Source organism: Myotis lucifugus, unplaced genomic scaffold, assembly GCF_000147115.1.
Source record: "Myotis lucifugus unplaced genomic scaffold, Myoluc2.0 scaffold_66, whole genome shotgun sequence".
NCBI lineage: Eukaryota > Metazoa > Chordata > Mammalia > Chiroptera > Vespertilionidae > Myotis > Myotis lucifugus.
Genome location: NW_005871114.1, coordinates 4,262,088 through 4,282,788, shown reverse-complemented (window position 1 = coordinate 4,282,788; position 20,701 = coordinate 4,262,088). Strand labels below are relative to the sequence as shown.

Here is a 20,701-nt window from a genome sequence, read left to right as displayed (position 1 = left end):
GGTCCATAATGGACAATCCAGAATACTAGGCAAAGATTATGCCTTCAAAGGTATTAGTCTATAATGTTGCAAGTCAAACTTCAATTCACACAGGGTGCCAGGAGGGAAAGTTAGGCCAATAACAGAAATGTGAAACACAGTGAGTGATAGGTAAGACAATAGGGAGTGGTGAGACTTGTGGCTAACTGGAGAGACCGGGCTTGCTTAAAACACAAAACCCATCTGCTGGCCTTTTATGGTCCTGAATGGTTTTATAACTTCATTCTGACTCAACCACTATCTGCTGCTTTCTTTTCCCCATGAGAGAAGGTGTTAACAGATAACTGACCAGGAATGGAATAAAATAAATGAAGCCAATTATACAGCCTCACTGCAATTCCTTCTTCAGAAACCTTTAGTCCCATTTCTTATGATTTTCTTCATAAAATTCTGATGCTTTTGTGTCAGGGGGGAGGGGTACAGGGAATGTAAAAGAAAACTTGAATTTCTTTTTATCTGAAGTACAGATAGTGTGTTTAGATTAAATCTCCAAAATATTTTTAACAGCTGGGTTCAGCCGAAGAAAAATGCAAACAGTTATAACTTCTAAGACTTTCACTATAAGTTGAGGACAACAGCCCCAATGGGGAAGTCTGAGCTCCGTAGGAGCAAAGGCACGCCAGCTGGCCTGGCCTATTTTCTATGATGTTGCCTGGATACAAAATACTGTGAGTCTGGGAACTGATGACTTGGCCTCCTACACGGGGCATAAGAACAGTTCAGGCGGACCACAAACCAATTTCCTTTAAAGGAGATGACAGTGAACCAAGAACCCATTTTTTTTTTCATATTACTAATACTATAAATATGTTCAAGTGTGACAGTAATGTGGAGAGTTAGCCCTGTATGCTCATGGAAAAATAAGAGTCTCCCCATGGACTCCACCCACCACTGAAACAGATGGGCCACGTCTCAGAAGGAAACTTTATAGTGAAAGAATCCCAAGGTCCTTTGGCTCTCCGGCTTTACTGGTGGAATTAATAAAATGCAGATGTATTCTGACGTGCAGAAAAAGCCAGTCCTGCTCCTTCCTGTTCCATCGATGTCCATGCAGTTTCCAGTTGGGACTCTCTGTGACTAGTTCTAAGCAGTGGGAGTAACTACTTGAAACTTAGCTGTTACGATTGGGGGAACAAAAGAGTGTAGTTGTAAACTGGTCAACTTAGTCGTGCAAGAACTTCTTCAACTGTTTCTCTCTTGTTAAAACAAACAGAGTCTGTGTGTTTGAAAAAGAGAGTCAGTGTGGACACAAATGTTAACAGCCGCATGCCACGATGGTGAGTAAGGGCTCTGCTGGCCGAGTTCTTAATCAGGGAGCTCGCGGATATGGAGCCACCGGGGCAGCAGGGACACGCTGAGGACATGAGGAGGGAAGGAAAACTGTTGGAGGCTGGAAAGTAATCACATGCTGCTGCACTGTGTCTGCCCCTACGGACATCCCGACTTCCCATCCTCTGAGGGTGGAGAACAGTCCCCAACGGGGCTGGGGACAAATACTTTTCTGAGCTGCTCCAAGGTCCCCGCAGAAAACATGAAAGGGCCATTACCGACCCACTCTTTGAAGCACTGGGCTCTCAGCCAGCTGAGCCTAGTCATTTGGGCCTTGTCGCCTTTGGGAAGGGTGGGGGCGCTGTCACCCTGCCCCACACTCGCCTCTCCCCTGGGCCAGGATCTGGCACGCTCCTCCCTGGCTCCGAGGAAGCGGGGAGAGCCAAGCAACACACCCTCAAAGGGCACTCCCCCGTCACCCTCCTGAGTCTCCAGCCAGCCCATCTTCACTCTCTGGATTAGTTCATATATCATTCCTCAAAATGTGGTTCCCCAGACTTCCCCGTGACAGAATAACCGGGCGGTTATAGGTTCCCAGGACCCTGAGTCAGAGTTTTCTTTAGTTAATTCTTATACCCAGGAAGTTTGAGAAACAATGGTTTTAGTGGGACAGGGAGTTGGGATTGGAGAAGGGGGTGTGTGTACTTTTAAAAGCACACTCAATATGATAACATAGGCTCATATCTGAAAAATGGGCATAGAAATCCAATTATTTAATAGAACAAAATATAAACAAAAGTCCATTAAAACCTATGTGGCAGGTCTAGCCACATGCACCCTTCCTATGGCTTCCTGTCTTAACATCACACCAGGATTCGAGAGCCTTGGGGTCTTTGTCCTGTTCTTTGAAAAGGGGCAGGGGTTTTTAGAATACATATATATAAACGCTGGTCTACACAGTGGTTCCCAAACGTGGCTGCCATTAATCCATCCACCCCTTGGGACCTTATAAGGTAAGGAGGACAGCATAACATAGGGATTAAGATCTTGGAGGTAGGCAGAGCTGGCTAATTTGTACTCATCCTTGTACTATAGGTTAACTTCTCTGAGCCTCAGTTTCCTCATCAGAAAAATGGGCACAATGAAAGCTCCTACCTAATAGCATTGTTGTGTGGATGAAAAGGGGGCCACATACTAAACCTGACAAGCTCAGGGGAGGCCTGCACAGTTGGCCTTACAAACTTGGGAGACCGAAAGTAACCACATAAGATGGTCTGAACATAAAAATTCCTGACTAAAACTGAGTCATGGAGGAGAGCCACCATGCCTAGGCCTGTAGATACCTTGACAAAGGTCAATCTTTATCTGAAGTGAGCGGTCCTTGTTTTGCATCTAAGATAACATAGCTTTGAAATGACAGAGTAATCTCCTTTTCCAGATCCCTCAGGGCAAGACTAGGGACCCCCCCACCCCCCCACACATTGTTATCTTGTTCCCCCCACCCATACCACCTCTAGGTGCCATAAATGTTAATTGTTAACTATCCTGTTCCCACCAAGGTAAAATAAATATGAGTCTTTCCCTTTAACTTTTTATCCAATCCCCAAGGTTTCCTGCTTTGCCTTCTCCTGCCCCCTTAACCTACCACCAATGAATTTCATGTATCCCTCCTTATGTCTCTTTCTTTGATTCTAATGTATAAAAAAGGCTGCAAAACTGTCATTCTCTGGAGCATTTTCTCAAACTGTTGACATTTTGCTTCCCGGTAATTGTCAGTTTGTCTCAAATAAACTCTCAATAATCCTCTACAGGTTTGGATGTTCCTTACCTTGACAGTTGTAAGGATTAAAAGAATGACGTGGACAGTGCTTAGCAGTCACTTTTTATTACTATTTCACACTCTGCTCTAGAAAAAGGGACTTGAAAAAAAGCATGTGACTCCAGGCCAGGACTTGCAGGGAAAGCTGATCTGAACTCATGCACAGCCTAAACCACAGGAAGGCAGCTTTACCTATCCAGGGGTAGGGGCAGGGGGGCATGAATGAACAGGTAAGAACCCGTTGTGACCTGGCTAGTATGGCCCAGTGGTTGGAATGTCATCCCTTGAACCAAAGGGTCATGTGTTCAATTGCTGGTCAAGGGCATGTGCCTGGGTTTCAGGTTTCATCTCCACCCCGGTTGGGCGCATGCGGGAGGCAACCAATCAATGTGTCTCTCTCACATCGATGTCTCTCTCTCTCTCTCTCTCTCTCTTTCCTCCCTCCCTTCTACTCTCTCTAAAAATTAATGGAAAAATATCCCCGGGTGAAGATAAAAAAAGAAAAAAAAAGAACCCATTGTAACTATCCACATCCATTTCTATTCAATCATTGTGAAAAGTTCTTCAAACCAGTCCTTTCTCTTACATACATCCAATAGCTCCTTCCCCACCCTCAACGCTATACATACCATGAATCTGTTTGGAAATAAGTGTTATTTTCAGGATTAGACCAGAAGTAAACTTCAAGCTGTAGTTGAATTCTAATGAAATCCAATTTAGTGGAACCTGAATGAAGTTTTCAAAGCCTTACATCTCATGTTGCATTATAAAACAGACCCAAAACAAAAACCATATCTAAACCAGCAGGCGTGTGCATGCACACACACCCCTCACCCTATCGTTTTCTCCTGTTTTCCCTGCTTTACTTTTCTTCTTCATACTTATCACCATCTGATGTACTACATGTGGATTTATTTATTACCTGTTCCCTCCACTCAGATGTAAGCAACCCACTCCCCACACCCCCTCCCAATGCCTGGAGCAGTATCTGATGCACTGTACACATCTATAATAATTAAAGTGTAATATGCTAATTAAACTGGACGACCTTCCGGATGAAGCTGGGGTTGCTGGGAAACCCAGGTCCTGGGTGCCTGCCAGCGGCCGGAGGGAAGCCGGGGTCCTGGGTGCCAGAGGGAAGCAGGTGCTGGCAGCTGGGGAAAGGAAGGCCTACTCTTGCACGAATTTTGTGCATCGGGCCTCTAGTTAGCAAATATTTGCTGAATGATTATATTAACTAATATATCACTGAGGATAGTCCAATGACCTTACAAATGATTTACAGGTTATAGAGCTCCCTCTTCTAAGAGATGGTCCTCCAAGTGCAATTGGAGGATAATTACAGCTCTTGTCATTATGAAATGCCTTTCTCTTCTGGTCTTTCTGGGTGTCTTTCTCCAGGGCTGTGGCCATGTTTACTTAAGAAGAGATGATAACAGATGCCAGCAGGACTGCACACCTACTTAATTGACCTCCCAACAGTGGGCTTCGGCCTCTCCAGCCCGAGACAGCCAGCCCAAACCAGCTTTGATCTTTTCCTAGTTTTGCTGCTCTACTGAAAGCATGCAACACATAGAACTCAGAGCTGAGAACCCTAGTCCACAGCGACATCTGCTCCTGGTATAGAGTTCCACACAGCCTGAGACCTACTCTAGTTAGAAAGCCTGCCTCAACCGTGGGCCGTCCCTCCCTCCTCACCAGGCACACGAGGAGAAGGAAAGGTCATGGGGACCACCTGAGCAAATCCCACTCCCGTGTCTACACGTAGCAATGTCTGTCAGAAGTGAGTCTCATCCCTGGGAGAGATGTCAATGAAGACAAGGTCTTTTGTGTACATACCAGGAAGTGAAAATTTCTCATAAGCAATACCACACTGTATCCCACCAAACTAACTCCACTCTAAACCAGTCTGTCTGTTTTCTCTAATTAAAAAATAAATAAATAAAACCTTTGCCCAGGGAGTTAGTATTTTCACAACCCAAACTTGTCCTTTTTCTTTTTCTAATTCTATAGTCCCCAGTACCACCGTGTGTGTGTGTGTGTGTGTGTGTGTGTGTGTGTGTGTGGTTCCTCTCACTTTCACATCCTGGAACCTGGCCCTCAACCCAAACACACACACACACACACACACACACACACACACACAGAATAAATCTTGGAAGGTCTGATCTCTGTGTAAAATAATGTAACGTAACTAAATTAAATCCATGTGTTTCCACTCAAAGAGCTGGGTGACTTTCAGCGATTTGGTGAACCTCTCTGAGCCACATTTTCTCATCCATAATTTGGAAATAAGTCTGCTTCAGAGTCATTACAACAATGGAATGCAATTATGTGTGAAATAGCATTAACACAATGCCTGGCACATGGTAAGCCCTCAATAGATATTAGCTCTTATATTGTACCTCAAGAGATAGAAGTAAATTTTCCTTAACTACATAAAATTTGCCCTTAGTTTATTGAGGAAGTATTACAATCCCCTTATAAAGATGAAGAAACTTTTCAAGAGTCACACAGGCAGTAAGAGCCAAAATCCAAACTAATCGCATGATCGTACAGCTGACCACTTGCCCACACCTCCTCTTAAGCAAGATCTTGTGTGAATTTCCTCCTAGACATATTATTAGGTCTTAGGCATCTCCCTCTTACTCATACTACAGCAGAACAGATGCCTGGCTCAGTGATTGATACTCAGATGATGTTTCTAACTTTGCTCTACATTTGTGTGGGGGTGTACGTGATGGTGGTTTGAATGCACAAGTGCACACACATGGAGGGAAAAATGAGAGTACTAGGAATGCAAACTCTAAGGAAGATAATTATGGTCTTTTACCTCAGACATTATAATTTGCATCTCTAGATGTTCAATTTGGGTCTTTTTTATATCTCCCATGTCTCTACTTAACGTGCTCAAGCATACGTCTACCTTCTTGAATTACTGCCTACTAATGATATTATCCTATATAATAAAAGCCTAATATGCTAAGTGTCCGGTCGTCCATTCAACCAATCAAAGCGTAATATGCTAATGATATGCTAAGGCTGCTCAACCGCTCGCTATGACGTGCACTGACCACCAGGGGGCAGACAGTCGACCGGTAGACCAGTCGCTATGACGTGCACTGATCACCAGGGACAGACGCTCTGACTGGTAGGTTAGCTTGCTGCTGGGGTCCGGCCGATCATGACTGAGCTAGATGGGCCAGGCACGCCCTGGAGTCCTCCCGCTGCTCCTGGCCACTGCCAGCCCAGCCCCCAATGGGCCCCCATCGGGGCGAGCTGGCTGGACCCCACCCATGCACGAATTCGTGCACCGGGCCTCTAGTCTATTAATAATAAAACATCTGTTTTTGCACATTGCTAAAGTAAATCTTTCTGGGTATTCTATCCAATGCTCATAAATTAGGTTTCCCACCCTGGCTGGTGGGAGCATTACCAATTCCCAGCCCTGTGTGTGTTTCAAGGAATATTCTATTCTATTCAGATGGTTCTTTTCCCTGCCTCAGAGAGTAGTTTCCTCACTGCCCAGTACTCAAATGAAGAGGGTCAAGAGAACCCTCTGTAATCAGGGGTGCTGTGTGTGTGTGTGTGTGTGTGTGTGTGTGTGTGTGTCTAGACTCCCATCTGCACCTCCCCAACTCTGGGAGACAACCAGGATGGATCTGCTGAGTTCCCTGTCCCTGCAGCCTGGAAATGCTCTCTAGGCATTACTTTGGATGCTCACAGTTATTTCCCCTCTCTCTCTCGGGGATCACCGTCCTGTGCTGCCGATTTCCAATATCCAAAACTATTGTTACATATATTGTATCTAGTTTTTTGGTCGTGTCAGGGAGAAGCTCCACATCTCCCTATAAAACAGCATGAGCTTTGGGGCAGGTATTTGTTTTGCTTGTGATCCACCCCTCTGATGTTCTGACCCCTTTGCAGCTTCAACCCAAGTTGGAACCAGAAAGCTGTTCCAGAGAGCTGAGCTGGACAGAATTCATATAAATAGCCCATTATCAGTGGGCTAGTTGTTAGATGCAAGGTTCTTTAGAAATGTTACATTTCATTGATGTGGTTGTATCATAAACTCACTTGTTCATTCATTCATTCAACAAACATTTCTTGAGGGTCTACTAAGAGCCAGGCTAAATGCTGGTGTTAAAGCATTGAATACCATAGCTCTGGACCTTCCTGTCTAGTAGAAGGCCAAATGAGTAAATAAATTGATAAGAACATTTCAGATGGTGGTGAAAGCTAAGCGAGGTGAAGTAGATGCATGGACCACACATACCCTTGAGTACTTGTCTAAAACCTAACCCAAATAGCCACATGCCTGGATGAACTCCCTCCACCTTCCTGCACCACATGAGCTCCTTAGCAGGAAGGGCTCTGAGGAAATAAAATAGGGCAGAGAGATGGAGAGTGGCGGCAGGGTGGGTGGTCAGAGATGCTGAGGTCAGAGATGACAAGATTTTACATCTGTTGCAGTTGAAGGGAAAGAGCTCTCCATGCAGAGGGAACAACAAATGCAAAAGCCCTACTTGGTATCTCTTTTTCCTCCCTGGCATGTGCACACACAGACATACAGACACACCACACACACACACACACACCACACACACACATCACACACACATCACACACACACATCACACACACACATCACACACACACACACACACATACACACACACATCACACATCACACACACACACATCACACACACACACACACACCACACACACACATCACACACACGTACACACACACACACACAAACACATTTGTAAACATCTCTCATTCTAACATTTCCAAGCTCCTGAAGATGATTTTTTCTTTTTTTTTCTTTTTTTTAAAATATATTTTATTGATTCTTTACAGAGAGGAAGGAAGAGGGATAGAGAGTCAGAAACATCGATGAGAGAGAAACATCGATCAGCTGCCTCCTGCACGCCCCCCACTGGGGATGTGCCCGCAACCAAGGTACATGCCCTGACCAGAATCGAACCCGGGACCCTTGAGTCCGCAGGCTGACGCTCTATCCACTGAGCCAAACTGGTTACGGCAAGATGATTTTTCTTTAGGAACTCAAGTGGAGTTCAACAGGACCAGAATGCCAAGGGATCAATGTCCCAGTCTCAGCCCCTCTGAGCTCAAATCTCACCTCTGCTTCCCAAGGTCATTGTGAAGATGAGCTATAGACTCCAAATTTATCTTGTCCATTGTGGAGCATGAGCATGAGTGCTTTAGTATTCAATAGTATAAAAATGCCTACTTAAAATGTTCACCCAGGGAGGAGCTACTAGTAGATAGTGAGTATTCTTTTATTTGTTTCAAAATTAGAAAAATTGCTTCCATCTTAGCCAAAAGATAACCAATCATTCCACCTAGATTTTGGTTCCTATAGGTTTTCAGTATAGTGTAAAAGTCAAGAGTACAGGCCTGCCCTGACTGGAGTGGCTCAGTTGGTTGAGTATCATCCTATGCACCAAAAAGTTGCCAGTTTGATTCCTGGTCAGGGCACATTCCCAGGTTGCAAGCTCGGTCCCTGGTGGGGGTGCATGCAGGAGGTAGTCAATTGGTGTTTCTCTTACACTGATGTTTCTCTCTCTCTCTCTCTCTCTCTCTCTCTCCTTCTCTCACTCTCTTTTCCTCTCTCTCTAAAATCAATAAAAACATACACTTTTAAAAAAAAGAGTACAGGCCTGGATATAAATGCTGACTCTGACACATACCTACTGTGTGACCTTGAGGGGATCACTAACCTCTCTGAGGAAAAACAGGACCTGCCTCCTAGGGTGTCTAAGAGGATTAAGTGGGATAATGCATTCAAAGGCTCCGCATAGTCCCCGGCACTCCCGAAGTTCTCACTGACTGGTGGCCATGCTGCCTGCCTGCAAAGGGAACTCTCATTCTTCAGCTGCTGAGAAAACTCTTCCACTCTGACGTTTCAGCTAAAAATATCATTTCATGCTCGTCATGTGACCAAGAGGCTCCTCTGGCTCTTCTCTTGCCATCATTCAGTCTGGATGGCTGGTTAGATGACTATAAAGTGAGGAAGACAGAGCCTGCATTGAATGCCCAGCCCTCTCCCAATGCCTGAGGAGGGACGCTAGTGACACAAAGGTGTTGTGCTTCCTTGGATTGGATGGGGCAGTCGCTGTGGGTGTGGGCATGGATGCACAGGCAAAGCCAGGCAGCCTGGCACAGTTTGCTTACAGGCCCCGGAGCAGCAGATGTGAGAGCCTGGAGCAGCAGACATATTTGCACAGCCGGTCTCCACAGCAACAGGAAAGTTAACAGGCAAGACATTCCTTAAGCTGGGAGAAAAATCCTCTGCCCCCACCCTGTGCTTCCAGGTGAGGAAAACGTTCCAACACTGAGCGGTGAGCAGTCCTCAAAGGCCGAAGCTTTAGTAGAAAAGCCAAGGAGAAGATATGGGGCCAAAACACACAAATAGTTTGAACAATCACCCAGCTATGAGTATAATTTTTTCCCTGCAGGTAATGTGACTAACGTCTACACATTGTTTAGTTGGAGGAAACAAGGCCAAAGGTCACAATTGCTGGCTGAGGATGGTAAGAGGACAGGCATGCCAGGGCATCATTATCACACAGTGTCCACTCCAGAGCTGAGCGGGTGGGCCTTTCATGGAAGACAGGAAACAACCATGCAGGGAAATCTGCGGACAGAGAGCTAATCTCCTAACTGAAAAGACCAAAGACCTCCCCCAACGGTCCTGCTCAGGGCCCAGAATTCCCATATTGTCCACTCCCTCAGATAAGTCACCAGTGACCTCAGTCCCAAGGTCATCATTCCTGGGAAGTTAACACAGTGAACTATCAGCAGCCCTTAGACCATCACTCGGATCTGTTTCTGGAAAGTTCCTTTCAGCCCGCAGGACCTTGAAGGACTGAGACACAGGACAGACAAGTTTTGTTGGAGAAAAGAATTGGCAGATGGTACACATGTGGCCCAGAGGGCAGGCCCAGTGGGAGCCGGGAGCAGCAATAAGGACACTGGGTGCTGGGAGAAGTCAGGGGGAGGAAGCCCTCCCGGCAGAGAGAAGGGAAAGGTTGAGAGCGTAATGAAGAGCAGCTTCAGGTTTGGCCTGGAATCTGCCTTTTTCCATTAGGCCTAAAACTTCCCCTGTCCCAACAATGCCATAGGAACAGCTGCTCTTTTTGTCTTCCTGCTCAGTAGACACCATGGCACCAAGTGCAACCTATCTCAGCAAGATGCATGGAGCCCCCAACTTTAGAAGGACCCTTATAACAGGACCCACTGTAGTTTTCTTTGTTCAAAATTGCAAAGAAAAATGTCCAGGACCAGATCGATCACACATCAACTCTATCTCCAGAAATACACACCATACGCTCAAAGTAGGTGCCAACGTGGGCCTTCGTGGGGATTTGTCCTCTTCCATCACTGCTGTCATCCAGGGGCCCCACTGTGTTTCAAGAGGTGTAAAATGAACATATAAAGTCTCCCGGTATTGTTTTCCCTGCCTCCTAACTGGTTTCTATTTCCAGTCTCCACACAGAAAGCCTGGGTGATCCTTCTAAAATATGTCAGATCATATTCAAACCCTCTAATGGATTCCTGCTTGACTAGGAATGAAATCCAAAGCTTGTGTTGTGGCTCACAAAGCCATATGCTGTGGCTCTGATGATCTCATCTTCTGCCTCCGTCCCAGCTTCTCCTGCTCTCTAAGCTCCACCTGACTGGCCTCTTCAGTGCTTCTCCAATAACCCAAGTGATTAGGGCAGTGATGGCGAACCTATGACATGCGTGTCGAACTCATTTTTTTGGTTGATTTTTCTTTGTTAAATGGCATTTAAATATATAAAATAAATATCAAAAATATAAGTCTTTGTTTTACTATGGTTGCAAATATCAAAAAATTTCTATATGTGACATGGCACCAGAGTTAAGTTAGGGTTTTTCAAAATGCTGACACACCGAGCTCAAAAGGTTCGCCATCACTGGATTAGGGCGACCATCTAATTTAGTGGCCAAACCAAGCCACTGTCAACTGACAGCAAAAGGGGCATTATTAATCATTGTGCTGCGACCATAAACCAGGACTGTCCTAAGCAAATCTGGGCACATGGTCACCCTACCTGAACTGTTGCTCTCGTTGCAGCCCTCTGATCATACCAAATGCGCCTGAGGCTGAGACATACATTTGTAAATGCATTCCCATTCTACTAGGAATGAAATTACTACAAATTGGGATGCTTCTTACAATTGGCATAGGTATTTAATATCAGGCTTCCTTCTCCCCCAAACCTGTTATTAATTTAATAGTACATCTTATGGTCAATGACATCTTACAATCATGGATACAGAGTAATTTGGTTTCTTATGTGGTATGACATAAAGGAGAATTCAATGGTCAGAGAGTAGAAATGCCCTCCTGCCAAGCATTTATTTCCATCGGAAAATAACAAGTAAGTAACCTGGTGTTAAGCACTGGTTTATTGTAAGCTAGTTTGGTTTGAATTGTTTACCTAAGACTGGGTTCTGAGTCAATATAAGGCGTGAGTCCAGATCAAGGAATGGAGTAAATTTACTGAGGTCACTCTGTCCCATGGAAATCTAGTTGGGAACCCCCCAGCTTTACCCAGGGGACTACCCTCGGTGCCACCATGGTGTACCACCACACCCCTCTCCTCCACTGGAAATTGATAGAGGCAATAAGACAAAGAAACTGGTTTAGATCTGTTGGGTTTAAAATGCCAATAAGACATTAAAATGGAAGTGGGGCTGGAAGTATCACTTGAATGAGATGTATATGGGTCACACATAATTGGGAGAAAGTATTTTCCCTGTGTCCAATATAGCTACAGTTCAGATAAACCACCAGAGGTAGGAAATTACTATATTCAATTAACAAAGAAGTTTCTGGAGTGTAAATAGCTTTCAGACTAAGTGCCAAACTGGACAGTGTCTGCAGCCTTTTAGGAATATACTAGTAGACGTTTGAATAAAAGCACCATGATTGATGATTGATTAACCACAGCTGATATTGGGGGATGACATGGAATTAAAGTATGATTATATTGGAAGTATTATAAAATGTTATTAAAGATGTGTTCTTTCAATAAAATAAACAACAGTAAGATAATATGCCAAATGAGAAAAAGAGTTGAAATCAACTTACTTATTTTGTCCAATTGTCTCAAAATCTTTCACAACAATTCCAAGGGAGGATGAAAAGTCGAGTGGTATGCCCCTCAAGTCAAACTCCAAAATCTGTCCACAGAAAGGTTACGAAAACAAAAAGGCTGTTAAAAGGATCAGGGAAGAAATTGAAATGTGCCAACACTAAACGCTGGGTCATTATCATCACCAATGTCAACCTTTCAAATTTATAGTTAGATGGAAGTGATTAAATTATAAATTAAATTCTAAGCCTGGAGGCTGCTGAGGACTGTGGGCAAGTAAACCAGCCTTAGCCTCCAAGGACCCGGTGGTGACTCCTGGCTCCCATTTACCAGGATCTGTGTCCCTGGACAGGTCGCCAACCCCTGCCTCATACTCAGAGAACTGACAATGCCTACCACCATGTTGCAAGAATAAAATAAAATGTAGACGTGAAAATGTTTTCTTCAGTGGCTATTTTTAAATTACTTTCTCTTCCTAAACATAATATTATCAAAGAGATGAATGACCTAGAAAACATTTTCTAAAATGCATCAGCCCCTCATTCAATGTCCCAGTGCTATAGTCAGATGAGACTTTCATCTTAATGCAACAAATCGCTGTCTACTGACAAATGTAAAAAAAAAAAAAAATCAACACAGTACCACTGATGCCTTTGATTGATTGTGTAATAAATGAATTAAATAAAGCAGTATCTACTGATGATTTAATTCTCCTTGTAATGGGTCTGGAATGGATGGAAAATTGTCTCATAGCTCATATTAGAACACACCCACTAATTCTAATGGGTTTGGGGTTGGCATTTCATTTGGTTAGGTTTCAGTTATAAAACTGCAATTAAGTTTACTTGAGCCCTGGCCAGTTTGGCTCAGTGGATAGAGCATCAGCCTCTGGACTGAAGGGTCCCGGGTTCAATTCTGGTCAAGGGCATGTACCTCAGTCGCAGGCTCCATCCCAGACCCTGGTTGGGATACATGCAGGAGGCAACCAATCGATATGTCTCTCACATCAATGTTTTTCTCTCTCTATCTTTCCCTCTCCCTTCCACTCTCTCTAAAAATCAATGCAAAAAATATCCTCGGGCAAGGATTACCAACAAAAAAAGTTTGCTTGATAAATACTTTTGCAATATGAGGGGGGAAATGGGAGGGAAACGAAATGGGGTCAGATGGATGATGCCCTGCGGAGGACACACCTGCTCACATGATCATACACCTCTCTGCCATCGCCCGTGTGGTGTGACCTCCAATATAAAGAGGCCCGCTAGCATCACTCAGACCCGAAGCACTAAGTACACGCGTACATGTACTTTTATTTATTTTATTCTTGGAGCTCTGTGGGAGGGCTTTTCAGAAAGACATTAAGAAGCTTCTTGCCTTCACCTCATTCAATGAGAAGGTTCGGTCTTTCTCATATGGAGATATTGAAACTAGTTGGGAGAGGAAGTCTTCACAGCCTCCTGACTTAGTGAAAATATCAAAGACATTTATCACTGCCCTTACCCAGGGAGGTGTGACTGGCTATTGGAAAAAACAATGGGGCTGACAATCAACTTTTCAAAAATTAGCCAGCATAGGAAAATCCTACTCAGTGGAAAGAATTACAATTTTCACATATCTATAAATGTATTAAATACAGGGGAGGGGGATAAATAAATTATATTATATCCCTTCAATGCAATATTACATAGTCATTAAAAATGCTTTTGAATGAAATGATATGGGTATGTGCTTAGGATATAATAGTAAAAAAGTAGGATAAGAAACTGTACTTGCTTTATGAAGCTAATTTGCTAATTTTAAGACATCATGCTTTATTAAATATATTTAGTCAATAAACATTTATTGATATATCCCATATGTTAACAGTAGTTGTTTCTGGATAGTAGGACCAAAAGTAATATTTTTTTTGTTAATCCTCACCTGAGGATATTTCCTCCATTGATTTTTAGAGAGAGTGAGAGGGAGGGAGGGAGAAACATCTATGTGAGAGAAACACATTGACTGGTTGCCTCCCACATGCTCCCCAACTGGAGCTGGGGATCGAACCTGCAGCCCAGATACGTGCCCTTGACCAGGAACCAAACCTGCAACCCTTCGGCTCACAGTCTGAGGCTCTACCACTGAGCCACACCAGCTAGGGCCAAAGGTAATTTTTTATGCTGATGTGAAGTTTTCAAAATTTTTACATTAAATACTAGTATATATTACTTTGTCAAAATAAGAACAGTAAATATCTTGACTCAGCCAGACACACAAAGTATCATGTGATACACTCTTGATTAGTCACAGGCAGATATGTTTTTAACTATGGAGTGTTCCCTCTGGGACTCTGGAGATGTTCTAATACCACCTTTTGCTCTACAGATGTGCCCACATAGGCAACATGACTGGACCAAGGCCGCATAGCAAGCTCAAGGCTGCTCCAGGCTAGAACCCAGCCCTCTTCACCGCACCGCTCCCCACACCTCCACTGCACAGGACATGCCACTGTGCTCTGTCTCCTTGAACTGCTCTGCTGTCTCCTTGGTCACATAGGGAGATGGAAGGGGTGGGGGTGAAATGCAGAGATTCTCCTTCCAAAGGGAAGTAAGTGTCCACCTCTGACCAAATATGGGGTCACCAGATGTAGCTTATTTGTTGAAACAAAGTTAAAAAAAAAAATAAGTCACCTCATTCCAGACAGGGTTGAGTTCACTATCAATTTTCTTTGTTTTCTTTTTCTCATCTGCAAATAAAAAATAAGAGATACCAACAATTAGAAGTATTTATAGAGCAGGTACCATTCACTTGTTCATTCAAAGAATATTTCCCTGAAGGCCAACGATGTGCCTGGCTGTCCCTTTCATCTGTCTAGGGTAGGGGCTATCTGAATCAGTTTTCCAAACCCAACACAGGTTTCAGTCTAAAACATTTTTCCCATCCCCAGGTCTAGGGATGGGGGACTCAAAATCATGGAAATATGGAAACACCGCAATCCCCTGCCTCTCCCTCACCAGTTCCTGTAGACCAAGATTACGCAGGGCCTCGGTCTCTCCAGCTTTTTGCAGAAAGAAACCAACACAGCTAACCTTTGGCATGCAGGTGTCCCCATTTTATAAATGAGGACACGAGACTCAAAGGAGTGAAGAAAGGTGTCGGAGCTCACACGTGGCAGAGGTGCGCTGGCAGGACCCGGAGTTTCAGCTCTGAAGTCCATGCTGCCTCTGCGTGTGGTCAAGATCCTGACGGTTTAAAGATTAAGCTGGACTCCCTCCCACAGGCCTCAGCACAAGGTAATTCACAGGTAAACACTTTCCAGGACCCACAGAGAGTTGGGGGGTTGCTGCCTTTACTCCTGGTCCCCTTTTCTGAAGACACAAGGTTGTCTTTGTGTCGGAGACTCGATAGCACACCTACCTACCTGGTCGAGTCAACGTCAATCCAGCTGGTGTGTAAGTTTTCTTGGAGCGAAGTCCCAAGAGCAGGGGCTCCTATTAGGCTCCTCTGTCCCCAGATCCTTACCAAAATCAGAGCTAATGTTGCTCATCTGTTTTCAGAAAACAAACCAGCTTTTCCTCCTGTGTGTCTCTTTTACCATCACACAAAACACAGCACTTCTGACACCAGATGTATGGAGCGGAGTCCCCCACCAAACAATTGTCTGCGATACCAGGTGGGTGTCCTACAATTTAACCCCGTTCTGACGCTATCTGCCTGGAGAAAGCTCCAGATCTCACAGGTTAAGGGCTCAGTCCCATAAGACAGCTGCCCCTCTCACTTCAGACACCAAAAGCAAGTCCAGGTTGTCACCTGTGCTTCCGACAGTTCACTTATAAACCACCCCCTCTTAGCCAGAGCGTCTCATAGAACTCAGGGAAACACTCATGTTACCAGTTTATTAAAGGATATCATAAAGGATGCTGATGCGCAGCCAGACGAGATACATACAGCAAGGTCTGAGAGGGTCCCAAGCTCTGTCCCCAGGGAGTTAGGGTGCATCACCCTCCCAGTACATGAATGTGCTCCCCTGCCTAGAAGAGTGGGGGGTGGGGCTGAAAATTCCAAGCTTCTCATTCCGGCCTGGTGTTTCTGGGACCAGCCCTCACCCAGGAGTCCCCCCAGAGTGGCCTCGTGAGAACAAATGATGCTCCTAGTGCTTTTATCACTTAGGAATTTACAAGGGTTTTAGGAGCCCTGTGTCAGGGACAGGGTCAAAGACCAACTATTAGAACAAGACATGCTCCTACTGCTTGTATCACGTAGGACATTACAAGGGTTTTAAAAGCTCTGTGTCAGGAACAGGGTTGCAGGGGGAGACCAACATATCTATTTTCTAGTCTCTCACATCATCTATTCTCCTTAAAAAGCCTAGGAGGTATGTATAGTTATTTCCATCCCTCTTTCACAGCTAAGGAAACTGAGAAGCTGCGTAACGTACTCAAAGTCACCCAGTTAGTAAGAAGCAGGGCCAGGTTTTGAACCCAGGCAGTCTCCCGTTGGTGGCCACACTTTGAACCAATCCTAGCTTCCCCTCCACTACAGCGAAATGTAGGAGGTAATGCGTTTTGTTCAGCGGAATGTCACATTGCTAAGGCTCCAGCACACGGCCAGCAGTGGGACTCACCACCTCATTCTTTCAAGACCTCAGCATAGCAAAGCCATGAGTCATCACCCTCCCTCTGCTAAGCATTAACTTTTCCACTTGAGTGGGCTCCCAAAGCCTCGCTGGCTTCCCTTTCCAAACTGCAGCATGACCCTACCATCAGCTCCTGCCTGGACCCGTGAGCTCTGACTGTGGCCCTTCTGTGGGGCTCACGCCCCCTCACTGGGTCTGAGTCTGATGTCACTAGCAGCTGTCCTGGTTTCCTCTCCCACACTTCCATGTTGAGCCCACTCACCCTGCCCTCATGCACAGACACCTCTCAATCTTCCTCTCTGGTTACAGTACAAGTGCTCTGGAGAGAAAGAGGATCCGTGCAAAGGATTTTTCAGCAGACGGAGCTGGGTAAAATGGCTTCTGCCCACAATTACAGCAGCTTCCCCTAAATATCCACCTACAAGGGCCAGACTGTGTTTTCTACTGCATGTCTACATCCTTAAGACAGCCCTGCAAGGTCAGCATTCTCATCCCCATTTCACCGACAAGGAATGGAGAGAAGCTGGTTAAGTCGTCTAAGGTCACCCAGCTAATAAGGAAACAGCCAGAATCCGAACCTACATCAGGTACCAAACCTGAGTGTGTGTTTGCTACCACACCGCAGTGCCTCACTGGAAGCTGCCAGAAACATTGGATAAAGAAGACACATGAAATGAAACATCCACTCAAAGTCCTGATTTTACTATCTAATTTAATATTCATTAGTGTGATTACTTAATTAGTGACTCTCTGTACTATAAACTCAGTAAAGAATTGTATTTTTTAAAAATAACTGTTATATCTTCAGTACAAAAAGCGATACCTGGCATAAAACAGTTTGTTAATAAAGTACTGATAAACGAATAACTGGATGAATTGTTACATAGTAAGAACTCAATAAACTCATAGTGAGGACCATGGGGTAAAAAAGAAAATGCATAAATATCATATGTGGCTTGGCATCCTTGGGAGTTCGACTGGAAGACCGGGAGTTCGATCACTTGCTATGACGTGCGCTGACCACCGGGGGTGGTGCGGAATGAAGGAAGGCCTTGGTCGACAACCGGCAGCTGGGGAAGGGAGGCCCCGGTTGGCTGCCAGAAGGAAGGCCCGGGGCAGCCAGAAGGCCCCGATCGGCCCTGATTGCCGGCCAGGCCTAGGGACCTTACCCATGCACAAATTTCGTGCACCTGGGGATCACAGGACAAGGATGGTCCGGATGTGGAGCTGGGAGAAAAGGTAACTCCAGGTCATATCTAGGGACACTGCACAGCCCAATTGGCTGGAACCAAGGGATGTGGAAGGGAGTAAAGGCAACCAAGCTGTGTGGGAAGGTTATGGTCACACCAACCAAGCTGTGTGGGAAGGTTATGGTCACACCGTAAAGACGTGAATGCCAGGCTAAGCTTCATTTGGCTGATACAAGCCACTTGGGAAGGAGGGTGTTAGAAACTGGACTTTGTAACGTCAAAAAGTTCATAATCCAACACAAAAAAAATCAAGTTGCCCAACAACTCTTCCAATATATGTTCCTAAAGACGTGATTCGGTTGTGTGTGGAGAACAAAGGGGACCGGTTGAGTCCCAGCTGATGTAGGCTGACCGCAGACCAGATGGGGCTATTCAGGTGGAACTTCCTGTGCTCCTGCACTTGCACACAATGTTCGTGCCAAGGGCACTGCCCTCTATCCTGAATCACTTAATGGAGCCAATTATACCTTCAACTTTACTCAGTTGAATTCTTCCTTTAAAAGACAAAACGATACGATCTCAGGACTAGTCTGATTCTAGACCCAATGCATTTAAACACTGACCTCTTATCTCCCTAGTTAAGAGGGGAAGGTTAAGTCGCTGGCATTAGCTCCTCTCCTCCTGGAAAGCAAACCAGTTCTCCCTTTGGGAGAATCCCTTCTAAGGAGGAGACTGATTTCTATCAAAATGTGTATACATTGCATTTTGTTGAAAGCCTATTTTTACACATAGACATGTGTGTGTGGGGGGGGGTAGATAAATTCTTTTTTAAAAAATAGATAAATTCCTTTATTACCAGAAGCCACAGAGTCACATGTCTATATTACTAGTATTCAGTTATTCAATTCCACCTCTTAAAAAAAAAAGTTGAAATTGCAGGCACTAAACATCAGATTAAATTATGGAAAATTTCCCTTCTCCATTCTCACCACCTTCCCCTCTTCCCACTCTGATTTTATTAACACTTGGAGTGCGGGTGAATTTCCCGCCAAAATATAAGATGGCTCTGTCTTTTGGTTTTGTTCCATCCACCAAAAGGGTGGATTACAAACAAATATTTGGTAATACGCAGTTATACACGTTTCCCGCACTCCACCGCAAATCTATATGAACCGAGTTAAAGACGGCTCCCGCGGAGTACGCGCAATTCACGCGAGCCGACTTAACTCGTTTCCCGCACTCCAAGTGTTAAGATGACTATGTCTTCCTATGGAAAGTAATGAAATACTTTCAGCCCAGAACATAACAGATTCAATTGCAGAATACACCCTAGACCAGAACTCAAGGCATTCTTTGGGATATTTCCTGTTTTCTGATTAGCTACGCCTGCTTCTCTCTCAGTTTTGTGAAGGTCACCATTGCAGTAATTAACCTGCATGCCAACTTCTGAGTAACATTTCCCTGAGAACTGAACAAACACTCTTTGCCAAGCCAGCATGCTCCCTCTTGCACGGAACCATTTCCTTTGCTTTTCACCTACCAGACAGTGTGTTGGACTCTTACTGAAAAGGCTCAAGAAACACTGTGACTCCTAAGGCTGGATTGCTGAGCGGACCAGTGTGATTAGTTAATGTTGTGTGTCAACTTGGCTAAGCTGTGATGCCAGTTGTTTGGACAAACACTGGTCTAGATGTTGCGATGAAGGCATTTTATAGAGGTGATTAACATTTATAATCAACTAGAGGCCCAGTGCACTGGTAAGGTCCCTAGCAGCTGCAGGCTGCCAACCTGGTAATCCCTCCCTTCCCCAGGCGGCCCCGCCTCCTGGTCGAACTCCCAGACGAACTCCCGGTGGAGGGGACAATTTGCATACTACACTTTTATTGTATAGGATTGTCTTTAAGTAAAGCAGATTACTCTCCATAATATGGGTGGGCTTTGTCCAAATACTAGTAGTTGAAGGCCTTAAGAGCAAAAACTGAGGTTTCCTGGAGAAGGAATTCTGCCTCAAGACTGTAATCCTGCCTCTGGCAGAAATCCTGCCAGAGTTTCCAGCCTACCAGCCTGCCCCACAAATTTCAGACTTGCCAGCCCCCTATAATCACATGAGTTAATTCCTTAAATTAAATCTCTCTCTATATATGCTAGTATCTCCCTCTCATGGAAGTAACAGCTATAATGGTAACACATTTTAAATATTTCCAAAGACAAACCATCGCACAGAGCCTTAACAATACTGCAGGGAAACAGGCAGGTGTTGGCCCAGCATTTCTGATTGGACTTTCACATCAGGTACTCTCCATTTTTTTTGAGATACTATCTAAAGGGAGACATAAGGTTCAACCATTGACCTCAGAGTCCCTCGTGAGAAATTTCAAAAAAGATAATCCATAAATTTTCTTCCAGGTACATGAAGTCTTATGAAATCCCCCTGAGTCCTGACTGGTTAGATTGCTATGTCTTACTAACTGGCCCCAGGAGACATGGAGGAGCCATTTACAAAGCTTCCATAAGTAACTCAGCTCTTTGGTAGGCAAAGTAAGCAGATCAGCCATGCAGCTAAACTTGACCTCCTATTCGGAAGTACTTCTTCATCTTCTCTGCGTCCCCAGG

General features: G+C 44.8%; 1 protein-coding gene across 1 annotated transcript in view; it reads right to left on the bottom strand.

The window, feature by feature from the left end:
- MYOF (myoferlin) overlaps positions 1 to 20,701 on the bottom strand; it is a 141,162-nt gene that overhangs the window by 105,894 nt on the left and 14,567 nt on the right. Inside the window, 2 exon segments of the mRNA XM_006090021.3 lie at positions 12,280 to 12,371; positions 14,953 to 15,008. Of these exon segments, the coding sequence (XP_006090083.1) occupies positions 12,280 to 12,371; positions 14,953 to 15,008 (148 nt within the window).